The sequence below is a fragment of the Ammodytes marinus genome, assembly GCF_949987685.1.
Source record: "Ammodytes marinus genome assembly, chromosome: 1".
Lineage (NCBI taxonomy): Eukaryota > Metazoa > Chordata > Actinopteri > Uranoscopiformes > Ammodytidae > Ammodytes > Ammodytes marinus.
In genome coordinates this window covers 1,187,997-1,209,696 of record NC_137230.1, presented here as the reverse complement: position 1 = coordinate 1,209,696, position 21,700 = coordinate 1,187,997, and the positions used below count along the sequence as shown (strand labels likewise).

Sequence of the window (21,700 nt, the reverse complement as noted above, 5' to 3'; positions counted from 1 at the left end):
TGAAAAAAACTTTCAGATCATTTATTGTACTATGCTGATGTTCAGCTAATCTCACAATGGCCTATTTTTTAAAAAGAGCTGCAGCTCCCCTCCTAAATATACAATCTTTGAGCTGCCCCCGCCCCCTGTCCGGAAGCGAAGCCAGATACGCCTCGCCCTCTGTCTGTCAGGGCCGTGGACCAATAAGAAATAGGGGTGTGGGCTGCACAGTGGAAGCTTCTGGCTTTCCAGTTTGTGAGGTCAGAAAAGGGGGAAATTCTGACTGGAGTATATTGTGGGGGAGGGGTGGGGGTTTCAGAAAGGGGGAGAGTGAGAGCAGGAGAGATTGTTATTTTTTTTAAATATTTTGGCAGTCTCTAGGCACACTGTGGACCCATGGATATGTTAGAACACATTTAAAAAGTGCATTTAGCATAATATGTGACCTTTAAGAGTTTGTGCCCAGGGGCCCATTATCTCACAATCCGTCTATATCCACACCTACACTGTGTTGACAGCTTATCATGCTGACAGACATCATTAACCATTGGTTTGTCCTTTGACAGTGACATAAACCATTTAATGCTGGGCTTACACTAGAGGACTTTGAATACTTTGAAAAGACTGAAGACTGACACCCCCTCACATGTAAAGACAATCAACTCACACCTGAAGGCAACCAATTATTAGTTCTCTGAGTTTTTTGTCACAGATTGAGATTTTGCAAAGACAGGGGGTCTCATATTGCAAGACCACAATTAGATTCTAGGTTCTACTTTTGTCCTATTTACTTATTATTCGCTTTACTTTGAGTTAGGCTTAGGCCTATTCTTATAATCCAGCCTTCATGCAGCAAGAGTGAGTGTATCCCTCCAAGCCGCTAGGGGGCAGCACTGTTCCGAAGATAGGGTAAGCAAAGCCGTGGTGGAAAGAAAACAACCGAGGAAAAGCTCAAAACAAGAGGTGCGTGAGCGGACCGGAGCGGACAGAAGACAAGTGACAGCACTGGTCAGCAGCAGACTCCACGTCCAAGCATTTTTACAGAACAAACTTGTGTGGTTGTTAAGTGGAGATGGCTGGCGGCTCCGGAAGTGAAGATATATTCGACAGTATTATTATGGCGGATGAGAGGTGAGGTTCTGTTTACTGAAATCTGTGATCCATCAGAATGTGTGTGAATTGATGTCTATCGACCGAGTCTCACAGTAAAATGTGTAAACACTTGTAGGCTATAGCCTACAGTCTATGGTAAAAACCGATGTCCACAGTGCAAACCGTAGGCTAGCCTAAAAGTTTCACAAAATCGGCCCTGAAACTGTGAGACTGTTCCGTTGTTTAAGTTTCAATAACCAACCCAGTGTCACTGTGAACGTTGGTTCACAATGCAAACAGTTCATTTAAATTGTGAGGGGGAACAAAACAAGAATCTCACAATTTGAGTAGGCCTACCTTTATCGCTATGGTAATATCACATTTCACTGTTAAACTTGGTAGATGTTGGCGGCCTATATAACAGCTCCATCAAAGCCGGTCATAAATTGAGATGGGTCACATATTTTGCTGTAACACCAGGACACGTGCCTGACTGGTAGGCTAGTATAGCTGGAGTTTTCATCATGACACCGCTGGAAGACTCCATGTAGGCTTAAAACAAATGCTTTAAAAATGGCATTCATTCAAAACTAGCTAAACTGCAAGCAGTTATGCTCCAGGACCTATTAAAAAAGAGTAATGATGGGGAAGAAATAGGGGGAAAGGATATTAGAAACAGTGTGAGGAGGAGTCGGTTATAGAATGCACAGGCCATATTCACAAAACATCTTATAAGGCTAAGAGTAGCTCATACATTTTAGGACATTAGGCCATACCTTTCAAAAGGGTATGGCCTTAACTACGAGTTTTATGATCATAATAGAGCTAGATTAAGAATTATATATGTATATTGATTGATCATTTTTGTTTTAAGCACATTTCTGTTCATCGTTTTATAGTAAGTAAGGAACTGGAAGTGAGGCTTTATTTATATAGCACTTTAAAAACATACAGTAACAAAGTGCTCGGCGATGTAAGGGGCAGGATCATACAGTGCTTTGTAGGTGATTTAGTATGGGCAGAGATATGTCAGTAGAACTTGAATTCGAATTGATCGACTTGAATATGAATTGATCAACCTGCATTTGAATTATTGATACTTGAATTCGAATTTATACACTTGAATATGAATTAACCCATTTGAATTTGAATTAATACTTGAATCTGAATCAGTTAATATTCGAAATTACACATTCAAATACAAGTTCTGAATTCAAGTTTTCAAATTCAAGTAGAAAAAAATTCAGATTCAAGTAGAGAAAATTCAGATTCAAGTAAACGTGCACATCCGGTTTCTTTGAGGAAGAGCAATCGAGTGCAGATCTCTGATCCTAGGCTACAGCGTCCGGTGGGTGACCGTTATTTAATGTCCAGGAAATATAAAGTCATAAATTAGTTTGTTTAATCATCATCTGTGTTTTTGACCTCTTGTTTTATATCTAATCGAAGTATCTTTTAGAACACTAATCACGTTTGAGTAATGAGTAGTTATAATATCGCCAATAGGCTATATCAATGAAAACAGACGGTCAAACAGCGTCCAAATGAGCTAAAATCCTAAATACAATAAACAGTAACATGGCACACTTGGTCTAAAGATAAGTATGAGCCTATGATTGATATCCAGAAAAATTTTGCGGAGACACAATCTTGTTCGCCGCTTGTATTGTGTGGACGGGGAAATCTGCCTCTGGGCTCCATGGAAAATAAGCTCCCATTCACAGCATGCAGTACCAATGGGTTGGCCACTAGTCCATGCTGGCTGCTCGGAGAAGCATTAATGAGCATTAGGTTATCATTAAAAATCCAGGTTAATGGCACAAAGCAGTAGATAACTTCAACATAGTCACTATACGTTCCCTCTGTCTGCTAAGCGCCCTACCACAGGGGGGAGAGAGAGAGAGAGACGCGCTGACAGGATGCAATGTTCACCTGCGCACCTGCTCCTCCAAGGTGTGTGCCGGTAACTTGGCACGCTGATAAGAATTGTGTCCCTGCCGGCCGGTGAGCGTGCATGCATCAAGTAAAGGCGAACATAGCCTATTAACACTTCGTAAGTAAAAAAGTCGGTCGTCTTATATTCGGGGTCTAGTATTCGGCGTCCAGTAATGACTGCCCGTTACCAGAGCGGTCATTCAGCTTCAGGGCCTGTGTCCAAGTTGTATTTATTTTATTTTTTCGGGTGGAACCAACACTGGCTGTTCTCTCAGAAGCGGCCGGCATGCGTGTGTGCAATGGGAGAGATAACGCTTTGTGTGGAGAGAAAATAGAGGCGCGGGAAATCGCCAAAGCCTCCAATAGTATCTAGCTGCATCCCCGGAGAACAACACCCTAAAGCCTCGACTCATTATGTTGCGAGTCAACGTGTCAGAGGCAGGAATCGGCTGTGCGATCGACTTTTACTGTGGCTTTTTAGCTGCGGTAGTGTTCTGAGGAGAGATTGCCAACTGCACTGTCCTTTTACGCACCACCACGGCCGCCGTAATGTTTAGATTTCATCATTTGCATCAACGCCCTTATGATAATAAGAATGAGAGGCTTCATTAAAACGCTGTCCATGCGCTGTCTATGCGGTAGTTGTGATTGTAACTTTGTCGGCTGTTAACTGAAACTAACGGAGATCGCGGAAGCCTTCCCCTCTACAACGTTAACATGCACTGCCCCGGTTATCATTTCAGCCTTAAACCACGGCCTTGATAGCTTTCGTTTCAGCACTAGGCTATGTGATTAACTATGAGTATTAAATAAATGCTGCGTCTCAAATGCCGAGGACAGCAGCGAGGATGCCACGACCAAACCAGAGTATAGGAGAGATGACAGCGAGAGCGATCACAGCGGGGCACAAGAATAAAGTCACACATCAGAGTTCGGTCTATGTTAGTTTGCGCTGAAGAAAGGTGTTTGGTGAATACAAATTCACCAGAATGCAGGAAATTAAGCATTAAATGCTCCAAAAAAACAGCTGAGTGCTATCTGATAAGCCGGACAGAGAGCGTCGGAGGAATCCTCCGCCTCTAAACATGTAAACGTGTGAAAAAATGAATAAATAATCAATTAGAGCTTCCCTAAAAATAAGTGTGCCATGTTACTGTTTATTATATTTAGGATTTTAGCTCATTTGGACACTGTTTGACCGTCTGTTTTCATTATATATGAAAACAGATATAGCCTTTTGGCGATATTATAACTACTTTCAGTTTCATTACTGAAACGTGATTAGTGTTCTAAAAGATACTTCGATTATAAAACGAGGTCAAAAACACAGATGATGATTAAACAAACTAATTTATGACTTTATATTTCCTGGACATTAAATAACGGTCACCCACCGGACGCTGTAGCCTAGTATCAGAGATCTGCACTCCATTGCTTTTCCTCAAAGAAACCGGATGTGCACATTTTTACTTGAATCTGAATTTTCTCTACTTGAATCAGAATTTTTTCTACTTGAATTTGAAAACTTGAATTTAGAACTTTTATTTGAATGTGTCATTTAGAATATTAACTGATTCAGATTTAAGTATAATTAATTCAAATTCAAATGGATTAATTCATATTCAAGTGTATAAATTCAAGTATCAATAATTCAAATGCAGGTTGATCAATTCATATTCAAGTCGATCAATTCGAATTCAAGTTCTTCTGACACATATCTCTGCCCATAGATTAGCTCGATTTTGAAATTGATTCTGAATTTGATTGGGAGCCAATGGAGGGGAAACGAGCTCAGCTTCTGGTTAAGAGCCTTGCAGCAGCTTTTGAATCAATTGCAAGGCAAGGCAAGGCAAGGCAATTTTATTTATAGAGCACATTTCAGGCACAGGGCCACTCAAGGTGCTTCACAGGGTTAAAATCAAATAAAGAATACAAATACAAAAAAAAAATGAACAAATTTAAAACATGGATAAAAATACAACATTTAAATAAAAGAATTAAAACATTTTACCAAAAAAAAAAAAAAAAAAAAAAAAAATTACAGGTTAAAAGGGAAACAAGAACGTTTTGAGACCCGATTTAAAAGAGCTGAGAGTCTCAGCGGACCTCAGACTCTCTGGCAGTCCGTTCCAGACATTGGGCGCATAAACGCTGAATGCCGCCTCTCCCTGTTTAGTCCTAGCTCTGGGGACTTTTAAAAGACCTGTCCCAGACGACCTAAGGGCTCTGGGCGGCTCATAACGTATCAGCAGATCAGTAATGTATTTTGGCCCTAAACCATTTAAGGCTTTGTAGACCATCATCGATATTTTAAAATCAATTCTTTGAGTGACAGGAAGCCAGTGTAAAGACCTAAGAACTGGGGTAATGTGATCTACTTTTTTGGTCCTAGTGAGGACTCGAGCAGCAGCGTTCTGAATTAGCTGAAGCTGTCTGATTGATTTTTTAGGAAGGCCTGCAAAGACACTATTACAGTAGTCAAGTCTACTAAAAATAAATGCATGGACAAGTTTTTCTAAGTCCTGCTGAGATATTAGCCCTTTAATTCTCGATATATTTTTAAGGTGGTAGTAGGCTGACTTAGTAATTGATTTAATGTGTTTTTTGAAATTCAAGTCGGAATCTATCACTACTCCAAGATTTCTAGCTGGTGTGTGCAACTGCTTTATTGCAGCAGCAGCAGCAGCTTGATTTGGGCAGATGTAAAGGGAAGGACAGTAGTCGACAGGAAAAAATAAAAGTATGGTTTAGTATTTGTAAATCAGAGGAGGACAGCATGGAGCGGATTTGCAATATTTCTTAGTTGAAGAAAACAGGACTGGACAGGCCTGGTGACGTGATGTTCAAAAGTCATGTTTTAATCGAAAATTATGCCTAGGTTATAGGCTTTATAACATTGACTGGTATGGAATTAAAACATTTATAATAATCTCTCTTCTATGCCTTTTTTATTTAAATATATATTTTTTTAATACAATTAGCCTTAAAGGGACTTTTACCGATCCTGCAATTGAGAATTACAGCACTATCATACCATCCCGCCTCCCTCCAATGCCCCACCCCCTCATTCCCATCCCCGGTGTTTTATTTTTTGTTTATTTACATAAGCAGACTTACAACCTACTGCCTCCGCGCACACACTTGAGTTATATTGTAGTGGAGGAAACTGGTGGCTGTACCGGTACTGCGCTGATCTGCTTGTATCACTGGTTTCACTTCAGAGGTGTCGGCCAGAACACCATTTATGGCCAAAGGCGTCAGATTATAAGCATGAGACTAGGAGAGGAGGAGTAGGGTTTTATCCGCTCTTTATTTTCCTTCTTTCACAGGCACAGCCGCATATATCCTTTAGCTATAGTGCCCCCACCTCTTGGAATGCCCTTCAGAGCAACTTCAAAATGACCATTCTCCCCACTTTTTGTTCTTTTAAATCTATGATTTCTAATTTTCACCATCACCACTGCATTTGTTTTAACTGAATTCATTTTTTAAGCTCTTTTATTGTAATTCTTTATTTCTTTTGATCTTTTTTTATCTTGCTAGGATTTTGTGTTTCTCTGTTTTATTCTATGTCACTCTGTTGTTGTTGTTGTGTTTGTTGTGCGCTCGTCGGCGTTGTAAATGAGGGGAACCTCAATGCCTTTCGAGTTTGTATAAATAAAGGTTTTCATTCATTCATAGATCGCGGGAAAAGAACAAAGGCTTAAACTCCGCTCGTGAGGAGATCATTAGAACACAGGGTGTCCGCGGAAGTCTTAAATTCATGTATCTAAAATTAAGGCCTTAAAAAGTCTTAAATTCATTAAAAATGTGATATGCTGGTCTTAAATCCATTACTCAAAGGTCTTAAATTTGTCGGGACAGGACTATTCAATGTTATATATATTTTTTCTTCCGGGACTTTCCGAGAAGGAGATGTAGAGAGTCTACTTTCTAACTAACTGCTCATATAAAAGTCCGACACTACGCTAGAGGCAGTACGGCCGTGTGTGGCTGTGATCCGCATTTAAACGTAGAAGAAGAATGTGTGTCCCCTGCCTCCGAATTTGAAGTCGGTCGCGTGAAAGCAAAAAAGGGGAGAACGACCCAGCGAAATGCATGCCCTGCTATTATAAATTCAGTGAGAGGTAGAGGGTGGACAACAAATATCATGGCTGGCTTTATTCACCCCGCGACCACACACTGCCGCTACTCCGTAGGTGTGCAACCACCCGCCCGCTGGCGATGTAGGTAGGCTACTGACCCAAACGCAAATCACACAGAAACAAACAGATTTATTGTATTTAGTAAAAATGTTTATTTATCTATATTTATTAATTAATAGCTGCTCATCAGACGGTCATTCGGGTCGCGTTGCCGTGAAATCACAGAGTGAGACGCGAGTCTCTGCTTCTCTCTCTGTCTGTCGCTTTCTTTCTCTCCACTCTGCCCTCGCTCTCTGACGGCTAGTTAAGAACTATTGCCGATCGTCCCGTCAATCGCAGACAGTAGCCTACATTTCCATCACCATTCGGTACAACCCTAATACCCGCAGTTTATTAACCTGGCTGCCTGTAACAATATGAAGAAAATAAAACATTTTGCAAATTACCGCAGGTCCCGTGGGCATCCCCCAGTTATGCAAACCTGTATACAGTAGCCTATGCTATGCCTACTTTACAGTAGCCTATTTCCCGATTTTGAAAGTGCAAAAACATTCACCTGTGGAACCAATTTTTAAATAGTTTCTGCCATAAGTTCTGAAAAATAAAGTTAATGGGCTAAGTTTGTTGTTTATTGAATAAGTAGGCTAATTAAAATTTGAAGGACATTCTTCCCCATGAATTACCAGATTTATGTATTTCATTCTAATACTGCATGCTGCAGCTAACACATTTTCTTTATTGATTAAACTGTTCTTGTGACTCGATTAATCAGAAAATGTCAATCAATTGATACAACTCTATAATAGGTTGAAAAGGTGGTAATGATGGGTTTTTACGTTGCCTTTATAGTGATCTTATATTTATTTGATGGTAAATGTGGGGGGACATTGTCTTCATTCAGACTGCTGAACATTTTTTATTTTCAGCAGTTGTTAGCTAAAGTGCATTGAATATTTGATATTCAAACTTAATAAAACTCTACAGAGCATATACTGTAGTGTAGTTTGTAGATTTATGTTGCCAAGGTATTGGTGTTCATAAGAGGTCTTAAAATGTGCAGATACCCTCAGAGAGGCTACTTTCTTCCTAGCTTCTGATATAAATGAGTATCACTTGATGTTCAATAAACAGACAAAAAGTAAACTTGAATGAGTCTCATTGAGTGACACACAAGCTATGCTTGGATTGTAATACAGCTGGACTCCTCAAATATCGCCTATATTGTGTTTTAGGTCTTAAATTTCATTCAAGGTGGTATTAAAAAGTCTTAAATTTGATATGCTGAAACCTGCAGATACCCTGGAACAGCTGTTGCGACCCGCGAATCGCAGCAGTTAATAACATGCAAACTATATTATAACAGCGATCGGGACTGCATGTACATACTCACACACGGGTGATTCACATTTAAACTCAGATAAACACGTTTCCATGTGGAATGATCGCTTACTGCGGCAACTTGCATGCTCACACATCTGACCGAGGGAGAAGAGAAAGGAAACTTACTAAACAGGCTCTCTGGCCGACTGACGTCACGGCCCTAACTGACAGCTATCCACACTGAACAAAACACATCTTAACACACTGTAAGAAATAACAACACTGCAACTTATGAACGTTGGGGCCTTTTTTACTATGGTCGCTACTGTGCCGTGGAATCAAAACAAACCCTCTAGTTGAGAATGCGCAATACAGAAGCAGACGGTAAACCGACAGGTCTGTCGGCCAATCAAATCATTCGGTCCGAATAATATCATTGGTTGAAGTTTTCACAAAATATTATGAGATTGAAATCATTGTTTGTTTTTACTCCTAGTGGGTCTGTCTTGTATTTTAGAGTGTCATTACCTTATTAATACCATTTTAACCTAATCCAAAAAAAGCGTAAAAATGCAACAAAGGTAAGGGTAGCTTTAAATAATTTGTTTGATATTTTTACACATAAGAAAAGTGTGTCAGTAAAATGAAAGGACGTTGTTATTGAAGCATCTTTTCCTAATGTCGGTTTACGTTGCACTGAGTTTTGCGCCCTTAACATTTTTTGGGGCGCAAGCAGAAAATGTAGGGGCACACATTAAATGGACTTGGAACGCACATTTTTCCCAATTTTAACTATATTAGGCCTACTGATATTGTATTGCCAGCATGTTTTGGACTACACTGAAGACAGATGATACAGTTAATTGTGTTTTTGTTTTGCAACGCCATGTGAAATCCTTCAGACATTCCTTTTGGAAAAGGGATTTTTTTAACACATTTTCACCTAGGGCTGTCAAGCGATTAAAACAAATTATCTAATTAATTACAGGCTCTGTGATTAATTAATCAAAATGAATCGCATACTTTTATGACACTTTTATGCCTGAACAGCTGTATAGCCTACTACAGTTTATCTCTCTCTCGCTCTCCGTCTCTCGTATCTTCTGTCTCCTCCCCTCAGCCAGGTTTCTGCATGAAATAAAATTAGGAACTAGCGCCAAATTTTCTCTAAATGACAACTTTCCATCTCCCACAACAGACAGTGCTGCACTGCCACAGATACGCATATGCCGATTCATTCACCATCGTCGTAATATTGACACACACACATACACACACAGGGCGGGTGTCCGTTTATGCGGGAGAAGACAGCTAGCAAATAAAATTGAGACACACAGAGGAAGATTGAGAGATACTGTTTTGAACCTACATTGTTGCACCCACTAAATCAATAATGCACAGACACTGTGGAGAATAAAGTAAGATGTCTTCCTACCTTCATGCTTATTTGCCCGAAGCATCCCATAAACCGTCCATAGAGCCCTCGGCCCCTTTCCCCTGCTTCTCTCTTTACTTTTCTCCCTTTTACCCGTGCGGGCCGTGTCCGCAACAAGCAACAGTTGCAGCTCATGGACATATAAGGAAAGGTACAGCTGCGCACCACTTTTGCACCGGGTCAAAGGGCATTATAGAAGTGCGATTAATCTGCGTACATTTTTTTAATCGCGTTCATTTTTCTGTGATTAATTAATCGAAATTAACGCGTTAATTTTACAGCCCTATTTTCACCACATACCCTTCTACATGTGAGCCCTTTGATTTTTCCTCTTCTATCTCTGCTGAGTCCTCTATAAGAAAAATTGTTATTGGCCCAAATGAAACTATTTAGCTAGATGACATAATCAGCTAATTTGCATAATATGCAATTCTGAAAGAGGCAAAATTAATAGAAAATGCTGACCAGGTAGTATACAAATTTACTTTTTTTGTCGCTGTATAACTGTGGTTAGCTTTGTTATATGCAGTGGCCTATTTGTCTACTTGCCAAAATGTGAACCCAGATATGTTGACTACACCAAAGTTTTAGGTTAGAAATGTAAAGTATGGGTCCCCAGTAGGTAGAAACTGCCGGATGCTGTTGCATATGTTGGGCAATTAGCGTAGCATAGCATAATTATCATTTGTTAGCTTAATTACCATATTGACAATATTTCAGCAACTGATTTGCCAGTTTGGACAAATTTGGTGTGGGTGTTGGGGTTAGTGAGGATGATAAATCCATTTCTGACATTTTCTAAATTCAAAATGGCCGTTAAAACCGGAAGTGGCCATATTTCAACTCAAGGTGGGATGATTTTGATTAATTTGGAGTCTATTTTCCGGGTTATTCATATGACTTTAGACTTTATTGTCCCCAAGGGGAAATTCTTCTTCACGTCACAGGTATATGCTAAATACATTGGCTATCACAACAACCTTTGTGCTAATATGATACAGGAAAACTAGTTAATTCTTATCCAGATCCATAGTTAGCTAGCTAGTTAGCACATTAGCTGGCATGCTAAGTTAAAGCAGAATTAAGCAATTTGATTATTTTAGCTTACTTCCTGTCATGTCGTCCCTACAAACACTTTACTGTCGCGGAACTCTTACGTCACATCAGGTGTCGGGGCGAGATTATTCTGACCAACCAGATCAACTATAATTTAGTGACCGCCATATTTAAAAACAAAGCTACTACAAGACGTAGTCAAAACATAATCCCCGACCGTCGATTTTAGATGAATTTGGTATGTGTTCAGGTTATTTATATGCTTAATACATTGGCAATCACAATTAGCTTTTGGCTAATGGGATATAGGAAACCCTACTGAGTTCCTCTCCAGATCCATGGTTAACTAGCTAGCAAGCTAGTTAGCTCTTTAGCTAGCGTGCTAAGTTATTATGATGTTTAAGAATTTATTACAGCAACAACTGACATGACAATGGACATTAGCTAGCTAGTTTACTAGCAAGCCACTAAAGCAGCAGAGAGCCCAAGTTTCAGTTGATTCACAGACTTAAAAGTTCAGTAAGTGATATGTATCATATTAGCACAAAGGTTGTTGTGATAGCCAATGTATTAAGCATATACATATCGTGGAATTAATTGATGTATTGCTTATCGCGACAGGCCTATAAATGACATAGCAAAGCGGTGACCTATGATGCATTCATGTTCCCTGATGCGCATGATTCTCTAACCACACACACACACTGAGAGTGAGAGCAGTGTGTCAGCCGGGGCAGCAACACTACCACAGTTTTTCTACTAGTGCAATGCATACAATGAGCTAGCGCCCTGTGTTTGTGACTGGACAGACAGAGCAGATTATCATTGCGTTCAACATGTTCATGTTAATGAAGGTTGAACAGGTGTATTGATAAAGTGTTGGCTTTTTACTTGTGAAGGTTTTATTGCTCCTGAGTATTGGTCAGAGCATCGAGCTGTTGAACAGAAATGGCAACTGCCGCTGCATAACTATGACGACATCATAGCTGCTACGTAACTATGGTGACAATATAGCAGCTGGACACAGTGTAGCCTGTTGATAAATTTATTGAAGAGGAAAAACGGCAAACAATATATTCTGAGCTGCGTGGCTACATTTTTCGCTACATTTTCCACAAGACTCTTAATTCTTGCACACGGCTGTTTAACACCGAAATGATTCTGTCGACCAATCGACTGACTGCACAGAAAGCACAGTCACAAAAAAATATGGAAACACACAAACGCATGAGGAGCCCATATCCAAACATATATAGACATATAAACATTATGTTTTGTCACAGAAAACATTACATTTCAACAGATTTATTTGTAAGTACAATTTAGGATTTTACGAGTTTGGATTATTTTATTGAACAATCAATTATTTTACTGAATAAAAACATGAATGTTGAGTAAAATATTACTCATCCCCTCCACCCAACCCATTCAATAAATTAAGTAAAATGCCCCCACCCCATGTGATGGAGGAAGGGCATGGCCTCAATACCTCTGCAGTAAGCAGTTTGCTATGTGCATGTGATTGAGGAATAGTGTACATGTACTGGCATGAAATGTGGTTGTTTTAGTCAAGATTATGCTTAAAAGTATTTTCCCCAACTATATTCAAAATCACTGTTAAAGCCTTTGAAAACCTGGACTAAAGTAGTAAAAATGTTCATAAATATTATGAAACATGTTTGAAAAAAAAGCTTTTTTTACTGTCTAGAACGTTTGCCAGGACTGAAATAACATGGATAGTAGGATTTAATGAATGTGGGTTTCCAGGGCCATTAAGGGCCACCCTTACATTTAGTAAATTCCTGTTTATTTCCATAATTCCCATGGGGAGTTTCCAACATAGAAAATTCCCGGAATATTTCAACCCTAACCGCACCGCTCAGTGCAAACAAGGCTTTATACTCTGTGAAGCACCCTGCATTGAAATGGTTGAATTTGAGATATGTGACATGGGTAATGTTCTGTTTCAAATGGTTTGTCAGTTGATATCTATTCGTGTGTTGGTAGGCAATAGTGTTATCATGGTAAGAGGGTTTTAAAGGTGGAGTCAGGCATTCTAGAGAATGCTGACTCCACCTTGTCTTGTCAACATCACTTTTTCTCAAAATCAGTGAATGTCCGTGTGTGTGTGTGTGTGTGTGTAAGAAATCCAGTGTAAATACACAGCCTAGGCTCTATAAACTGGTACAAAAGAGGCCTCTGTAGCAACATAATAGTTTATAGAATGGGTTCTAAAATAGATTTAGAGTACTCGAACAGTCCTCAGAATTGATGCGATCCATGGATCTTGGAATACACTACTCCGTACTAGCGTCTACCATGTGTAGACATTGTGAGAATAGTATCAGCACCAAGCAGTGACTGTTAGACTGTGTTTCAGGTTCCGAGGCGAGGGCTATAAGGAGGGCTTTGAGAAAGGTACCCGGAGAGGACTGCAGGACGGCCGCAGACATGGGGCCTCGCATGGGGCCAAGCTGTCCACTGAGGTGAGTTAGCTTCAGGTGTAGTGAATGTATGTGCCATGGTGTTATGTAGCATTAGTGCATAAACGTTGTTCATTTTCTCTTGTATAAACTGAACCAAACATCTCTCTGTATGAATACGTTTGAACTTTAATTGTCATTGCTCACTATTAATTTCCTACGTCTGTGAGTGTGACCTGACCATTCATTTAAACCAGGGCTGTCAAACCATACATCTTTTAATCGCAGACATATTTTATTGCATGTTTAAAACTCTTTATTCTGCTTTTCACAACAGTTTTAAAGTCCATGATAACAATCTAATGCGATTAGTATTAGGGATGTGAACAATGTGTCGACTCAACGATCGATTCTCGACTCGTGCTCAAGACGACTCTAAAAATAGAAATCGGTAAATCGGGGGTTTTACTTTATTTGACTTTTTTGGGGACATGGGAGACGTACGTGATGCGAGTTCACGTGTGGTTGCGAGCGCGCTGCAGGTGCTTCATTTCTGTAAAGTGCACGCATTACATGTCCGGTGTGGGACAACAGTGCAGTCAGGGCTGTAAACTAGCGGTCGCCACTCGCCAAATGCGACCAAAATATTCCCCTGGCGACTTAATTTTGGAGGGATACATGCCACTGGGGCGGGTAAAAGTTTGTCCCGATGGTCGTGCTCTTGCGATAAATTATGCATGATAGAACAAAACATTGTAGTAGCTGTAAACTGATAAATTATGACGGTAGCAAACGTCAAGCTAAACTGGTGATTTGTTGTGTGTCACACTGAAGTAGCTCCCCCGACGTCACCGCTGTAGAAAATAAGTTCCCCCGAAGAAACGTAGCGTGCGCGTCACCGCCATAGAATGTGAAGAACGCCGCTCTTTAAAAGTTTTGGCGCAGCAAAAGCAGTTCGAGCGCAGCAATGGAGCTCTAAATAGATACTGGATCGGATTGGTCCCATTTTTAGTTCTGATGAGTAATGAGTGTAGGGCTGCAACAACGAATCGATAAAATCGATTAGTAAAAGCGTTGACAACGAATTTGGTCATCGATTCGTTGAGTCGCGCGATTAATAAATCACTTGCAGGCGCGGCACTGTTTCCGCACGTGAAGCGGTGCGGGAAAGCTGTAGTGTGAGCGGCCACAGCTTGTATTTTTTTGGTCATATCTAACACTGGACTGTAGGCCTATATAAAAGTGTTGTACCTTTGCTGTATTTGGGTTAAAAAAAACTCCTTCAACTCAGTATCCGTCTAGTCCAAAAAAACTCTGTCAGCTGCTGCTGCTGCAGACTGTGTGCAGACGTGCTCGGAGAGTCGGCATCGGCGCATCAACAGTCATTCAAAGCAGCGGCAGTAATCACACAACCGAACGGTGTAGAAAGTCCCGTCAGTTAAAAATAGTAATCCAGTTTTTAAATCCATGTTAAAATCGGAAGGATATAGCTAGTTAGCTTAAAAAAAGTAGCAAACATGTCAACTGTGATGTGTTCAGGCCGGCTCAGTAATATGATTGATGTGTTCAAATGCAACACAAAAAAAAAGAAATTTTAGATTTTGGCGATTTTCCCAGCAATATAAAATAGATAGTAAAGATGGAATTATGACCTGTTTAATGTCCTATCTTGAGCTAGGATCATATCAGCAATTAAAGCAATAATACAAGTTCTATTTCAACAAAATAATAGAAAAGTATCAATAGTGATATCAATAAAGACTTGAATCGTTAAGGAGTCTCAAATGGTATCACTATCCATAAAAATTAATGATCTCCTGTCATCTGAGAGAAATTAAGATGATTTAATTGTTTTAACTGTTAGTATTTACTGGTTAAAAATATTATCGGTTGACTGGTTTACCATGGACATCCCTTATATACTGTATAAATGTATATCATACATTGTATGTTTTTTTTGTGTTATCCCAGTTAGGTTTATTATTCATTTTTTATCATTTAATATTACTTTTAATTGTTCCGGGACATTGGAGCAATAACCTGGTGTTTTGACACTGCAGTCTGTACTGTTTTTTTGAATCTGATTCATCGATTAATCGAAAAAATAATCGACCGATTAATCGATTATTAAAATAATCGTTAGTTGCAGCCCTAAATGAGTGTTTCCTTTGTCACAGTTTTGCACTGTTAAAGTTTTAAATGTGCAATGTTTGAAATGAAATGAATGAAACTAAATTAATATAATATTAAAATGTATTTCTAAATATTACTTTGGTCTCTTTTCTAAGCATGTACTGCTATATAATACTGTTATCTCAATGAAAAGTACTGAAACAGATGTATATATGCAACAAAAAGAGGCAATTTATTATTTGGCCGGTAAAAAATTTACTTGGCCGGTAGATTCTTTCATCTACCGGTCCCCTTGGCAGGTGAGCCAAAAAGTTAGTTTACAGCCCTGAGTGCAGTGCAAAATATGCAGCATAAAGTTATAGGCCTATAGTATTCGTTTATGACCGTGATGTTAAATCACCTTCACATAAAGCCCCCGCCCGAACAAAGCAGCGAGTGGAGCGCTGTGACGGTGAAAATCACCGGGAGACCTCACCGGTGTGAGCGAGTGAGCCGATCTGCAGAGAAACTCTGTGGTTTTGACGGCAACAATGATAGAGAGGGATATCCTGCGTTAACGTTGTCTTTGGGAACAGCTTCCGCGCTCTGTTTGTATTTCTCGAGCCCGATTACACCACAGAGCCATGACGGCAAGCTGACTGCACGATGAAGGGACTGTACAGTGAGCCTCCTCCCTCCGTTATTTTCTGTTTTCAGCCGAGTAGCCTAAGTTACATTCACCTCCGACGCATGGACACTGTAGAAAAGGCCCCAACGTTTATAGGTTACAGTGTTTGTTATTTTCTTTAGTGTTTTAAGATGTGTGTTGTTCAGTGTGGATGACTTTATAACTGTCAGTTACTGGTAGGGCTGCACGATATTGCCCAAAATTATTATTACGATTATTTTGGTCAATATTGATATCACGATATTTTACCACGATTATTCAGTAATTTTAGTGAGTAAAATATTTTTATTGGATTGTCACGTAAACATAACAGCGCTTTCATATCCATGTGAATGGCTATGCAATATTACTGATAATGTTCATATAATTGCATTAAAAAAAATGTATCCTAATTATTAACCTGAAGTCAATGCATTTCCACAAAGAAAATATAAATCAAAATATTGCACCAAAACTTTGCACAAAATCAAATCAACAGAGCACTGCTTTAACTTTTCCTTGTGCTACATTTCTGTTAAATAACACATCTTTGCAGAAAAAGGTGTTTCCTCACCTGACCTCATTGCATCTCCAAAAAGCAAAATATAAAATATTTTACTCCATTCATTGTACCTGCATGATTGATGTGTATAAAACTTGATTTTAAACTAAATAAAATTGTGCCCACAATGTATAACTAAAATAAGTATATTATGAGCTGCGCCCTGTCAAAATAAATCACAACCTATATGGCTCTACCATGTCGGAATTTAATTTGAAAGGACGGACACAGGAAATGGCAGGTAACACTCAGCAACACGTTAGTTAACTGTTGCTGCCTCTCATGCCTTTACTCGCAACAGAAGGTTTCATCTTCGCTTCAGGTCGTGTACGCCGAGGCACTGACTCTACGGAGTTATTAGCAACTCTGACAGCTTGTCTAATAACTGGAATAGTCATTGCAAACCCAATAGGTTCTTATGTAATGAAAACGTAGTTCAGTACGCCAGTAAATAGGAACGACCAAGGATACGAACTAGCAACGGGGAATAGTCTGCTCGCCCCGCTAGTGTCTGCTTCAGCTGACTGAAGGCTTCGGCTCAGCTGTTAGCCACAGACCTACTGTTTTGCTAACACAATTCAAGATTTGCACACTGTACAAACAGTAAATGTAATCGGTCAATATGTTTAACAAGAGCTCCATCTAGCTAACAAAGCATCATCCCAACCCCCAAAATCAATAACACAATTCACGAAGAATTTACATTTCGGGCTGCAGCCTGAAGTTACTGTATAGGCTAATGGCGCAATTTCCACCGCAAATGTAGCTCGACTCGACTCAACTCGACTCGACTCAACTTGGTTTGGTAGCAGCACGGGTCGTTTTCCACCGCAAATAGTACCTGCTGAACGTGGGCGGGGTCGTCGTAAGGGGCTGAAAGCCTACTCCGGAGCAAAGTAGCAGAGCAGAAATTGCGAGCAGTTGTTGCACTATTAACTGAACCAACCGCCAAAAACACGGATGAAAATTTTTTAAGAAATACCCCCCTTGTATCTGTTTGCTAAAAGAAGTAGAAGAATATTGCTACGGGCCATTAAAAGGGATGGTTGTTGTCCCGATGTGTGACTCTGCCACACAGTCAGCTGTAGGGATGCGTCACGTACATCCCTATGCACGTAAACACGGGCATGATCAAGTTGACTGTTTAGTGCTTGTTTCAGGATACGTGTTTTCAAATGCAAGCCGTGTCTCAGCCTGAATATTTTATTGAGGTAATCAGTTCAGTCCGAGGCTTGTAATGTAATCGCTCGCTATCATGTCTGTCCCAGCTGGCTACTATTAGCCTAGCTGCTAGCTGCCCTACATGTCTCCTCTCGTATGATAAGTAACTTCCCCAACAACCAACACTGGGTGAGCTTAGCGAATATATGGAAAATAAATTCAGATCTGTGATGCAAATCAAATGAAAGAGAGCCAGAGAAGGCTGCACGCGGCGTAAATACACTCAAAAGTCCCGGAGAGTTGGGGAGAATAAACAACAGAATGAAGCCGGTAGTCTCTGGCCACTGATTGGCCAGACAATAGTCTCTGGCCAATCAGTGGCCGGCCGTCTGCCGACGTCACCTTTTAGCATCGGCTCAGCTCGCTTGGAACCTAGAGCGAGGCGATACCAAAAAAGCAGCCGCTACGTGGTACCAGGTACCATGAAATTGCGGTGGAAAAGCCAAAAATGCGAGTTGAGTCGAGTCGAGCTGATACCATGCGGTGGGAAAGCGCCATAACTGTCAATATGCGGCCAAACGTACTCACGTCGTCTTGACTGGAGTCCTGTCGGACATTAACCATTACTCTTGTGTTCCCTGCTCTCCTGATACATGCAAAGTCATGTTGAAAAAGTATTCCATTGTTTTCTGAACGAGTAGTAGCCCTGTTTGTGGACGTCTATCCATCAAAACTATGACGTAGGTCCTTAGGTGACCCGTTCGCTATACATTATACCCTTGACAGCTGTCTGTCTTGCTGGAAATAACAGACCTGTAGAATGCCGTGATTTACACAGGATTCTCAAAGTGCCATGGAAAAATTGGTTTATAAATCCGGCCCCACACAAAAAAGAGACTAACAAGGGGATGTATGTGATTTCCCAAAGCGCAGATATCTGCTCTCGCTCGCGCAATAAGCAGCAGCTTCTGCGCGCAGCTCTTGGAGTGCTTTCTATCTATGCAGGCAGAAAATTGTTCACACTTTGGGGGCGGAGCCACTGGACTTTGATTGCCAGCTCTCGGGGAGCCTGGGGTTGCCAGGTTGGAGCATGGACAGGCACATGATCAGCGAGTGGTTTGGGGAGTGATTGATTTGCTTCGCAGCTGAGCACACATTTAAAATGTCGCACATTCATGTACACGTCATTGTGGGAAGCCAATATCGTCATCGCGATGAAAATTCGATATATTGTGCAGCCCTAGTTACCGGCCGTGACGTCAGTCAGCCGGAGCGCCTTTTTAGTGACGTTTCCTTTTCTTTCTCTCTCTGTTGTGAGCGTGAAAGTTGCCGCAGTAACTCATTCCACTGCTCGAACGTGTTTTCCTGAGTTTGTTTGCTTCACCCGTGTGTGAGTAAGTTCATGGAGTTTCCCGATCGCTATTATAAGCTATAATTTATGTACGTTATTAACGGCCGCGGGTCGCAACAGCTGTTTAACGTGTCATCACGAGCAGAGTATAAACTATTGTTTTTTTCCTGGGATCTGTATGCTGCTGTGCATGTTAAAGGGGTAGTTCAGGATTTTAGACATAGGGCCTTATTCCCAAGTTAGCCTTGGTGTTCTTTATCATTGGAGACAGTTTTCAACACATTTAATTCAGTCCTTCTAGTTGCAGAGTGCGCTCGTGCTAAGCTAGCGCACGGCATCGGGGGAATACCTAGCCTGCTACTAAAACAGTCTTACCCACTCCACAGTACACCCGAGGCCAATCAATTATAACGCCAGACTATCGATGTAAATGTCTGTGTTGATAGAATAATTTTAGAAATAAAACCAACCTCAACCGTAAGTCCAAAGAAACATGGCACGGGTTGAGACAAGGCCTGAGAGTCATGTGTTTCCTGTCCCTTGAGGTGGACCTGGACACCAGCTGTTCTGGCTGGAATAAGCAAGTTGAAATTGCCCGGTTGTGCCTGAAGGAGGGTCTGGCCTGAAAGCATGTTTTTAGGATCCCCGGAAGTGAGGGGTCAAGTGTTGTTAACACGCTTCTGACGTGTGTGAACCTGTTCTCTACAGTGGGTAGAGAAGGAGCACAAAGGCTGAAAGCAAGGAGCTCGGGAAAAGCTTACTGTATATCTGTGCGAGTCCAGACTTTTCTGGCCACAGTACAAAGAGAGAGCAGTACGGAAAGGGATGAGTGAGAGTCATCTCCTTGAAAGTGGTCTGCAGCAAAGCAGGTTTTGTGAAGGCTGTCTTTGACTGTAGCTGGATCTCAATCCAGAGACCGGGTCCTTGGAAGGACGCGGTCTATGAAGGCTATAGCCTATGAAGGCCGATTCGAAGGCCGAACCAGGGCCGAACGAGCGTTGTTAAACGAGACGGTCTCCGCAGGTCTCCGTTTACGAGCATTTCCGGTTTGCGTAACAAGCCGTTACCTTGCGTGACGACTCGCCGCTCCTGTGCTGCCTAGCAACCCTGATTGCTGCCAACGGAGACAGCCTTGTCAATGGAGGAAAAAAGAAAAAGAAGTTGCCTACCAGACGAAAAGAAAAAAAAGTACAAGAAAAAAAGAAAGGAAGATAAAAGTTAAGAAGATGGAGCAACACGTTGCTGTTTTGTCATTTTTATTTTTATTTTATGCCATCGTTGAAAAAACGCAATGAATCTTGGGATATGTTGGGCCGCGAAGTATCCATCTGTTGCAGCCTTCAAAACCGTGAAACGTAGGCTGCATTTCTCGGCCGCATATGAAGGAGCTTTGCAAATCGTTGCAAATGGAACAAGCCTTTGCGCGCCGCTATGACGCAATCGGTCTTCAAATGCAGCCTACGTAGGCTGCAACCCCTGAATCGAGATCCAGCTTGTGTGTGTCTGACCAGGCTCACATCACAGGGCACGGCCTGCACTGGTTGTCAAGGGGATTGCACCCTGTAGCAACCAAGAACATAACAACGACTCACAATGTAATAATGCACCATCAAGGCGCACTTTGCTGCCTTGATGGTGCGGTTCAGGTTGGCTCTTGCTTCTTTGAGAGCCCCGCCGTCATCGGATCTGAAGGCAACATCACGCTCCCTTAGCGCTGCCTGAACCTCTCTGGTCATCCATGGTTTGTCATTGGCCCTGGTTATGCACACTTAAAGATGTATGCACACACGGATGAAGCATATTCCTCCACGTCTGTATGTCAGTTGCAGCCTCTCTGAACATGTTCCAGTCAGTCCTCTCAAAGCAGTCCTGCAGCGCCGACATAGCTCCTTCGGGCCACACTTTCACTTGTTTTACTGTGGGCTTACCTCTGATGAACAGCGGTTTGTATGATGGAATCAGTATAACAGAGAGGTGATCTGAGGAGCCAAGGTGGGGGCGGCGGGCTGCTCTGAAAGCCTTCTTGACGTTAGAATATACCAAGTCCAATGTGTTCTGTCCCCTGGTGGCAAAGTCCACATGCTGGTAAAAATGTGGGAGGACAGTCTTCATGTTGGCCTGATTAAAATCCCCTGCCACGATGAAAATGCCCTCCGGACGAGAGGTTTGCAGGTTGCTGATGGCATTATAGAGAACCGACAGGGCTTCCGTGGTATTTGCACTAAGGAGGTATGTAAACTGCTGCGATGATTACTATTGAGAATTATCTTGGAAGGTAGAATGGTCCGCATTTAATAAACTGATTGTCCGTGGAGCAATGACTTACGATCATTTTAGCGTTGTTACACCAGCTGTTTTGTGTATACGCACACGCCCCCACCTCGGCATTTACCGGTGAGAGCGCAGCTTCTGTCTGCTCTAAGTGCAGTAAGCATTTCCAGGTTAATGGCAACGTCCGAGAC

General features: G+C 41.3%; 1 protein-coding gene across 1 annotated transcript in view; it reads left to right on the top strand.

Annotated features, from left to right (window-relative positions):
• The first annotated feature begins 980 nt into the window (after positions 1-980).
• The window catches only part of lto1 (LTO1 maturation factor of ABCE1), a 50,516-nt gene continuing 29,796 nt past the window's right edge, over positions 981-21,700 (top strand). Inside the window, exons 1-2 of the mRNA XM_080053841.1 lie at positions 981-1,110; positions 13,343-13,448. Coding sequence (XP_079909967.1) covers positions 1,052-1,110; positions 13,343-13,448 — 165 coding nt within the window. The 5' untranslated portion in view covers positions 981-1,051. The remainder of the gene's footprint in view (positions 1,111-13,342; positions 13,449-21,700) is intronic.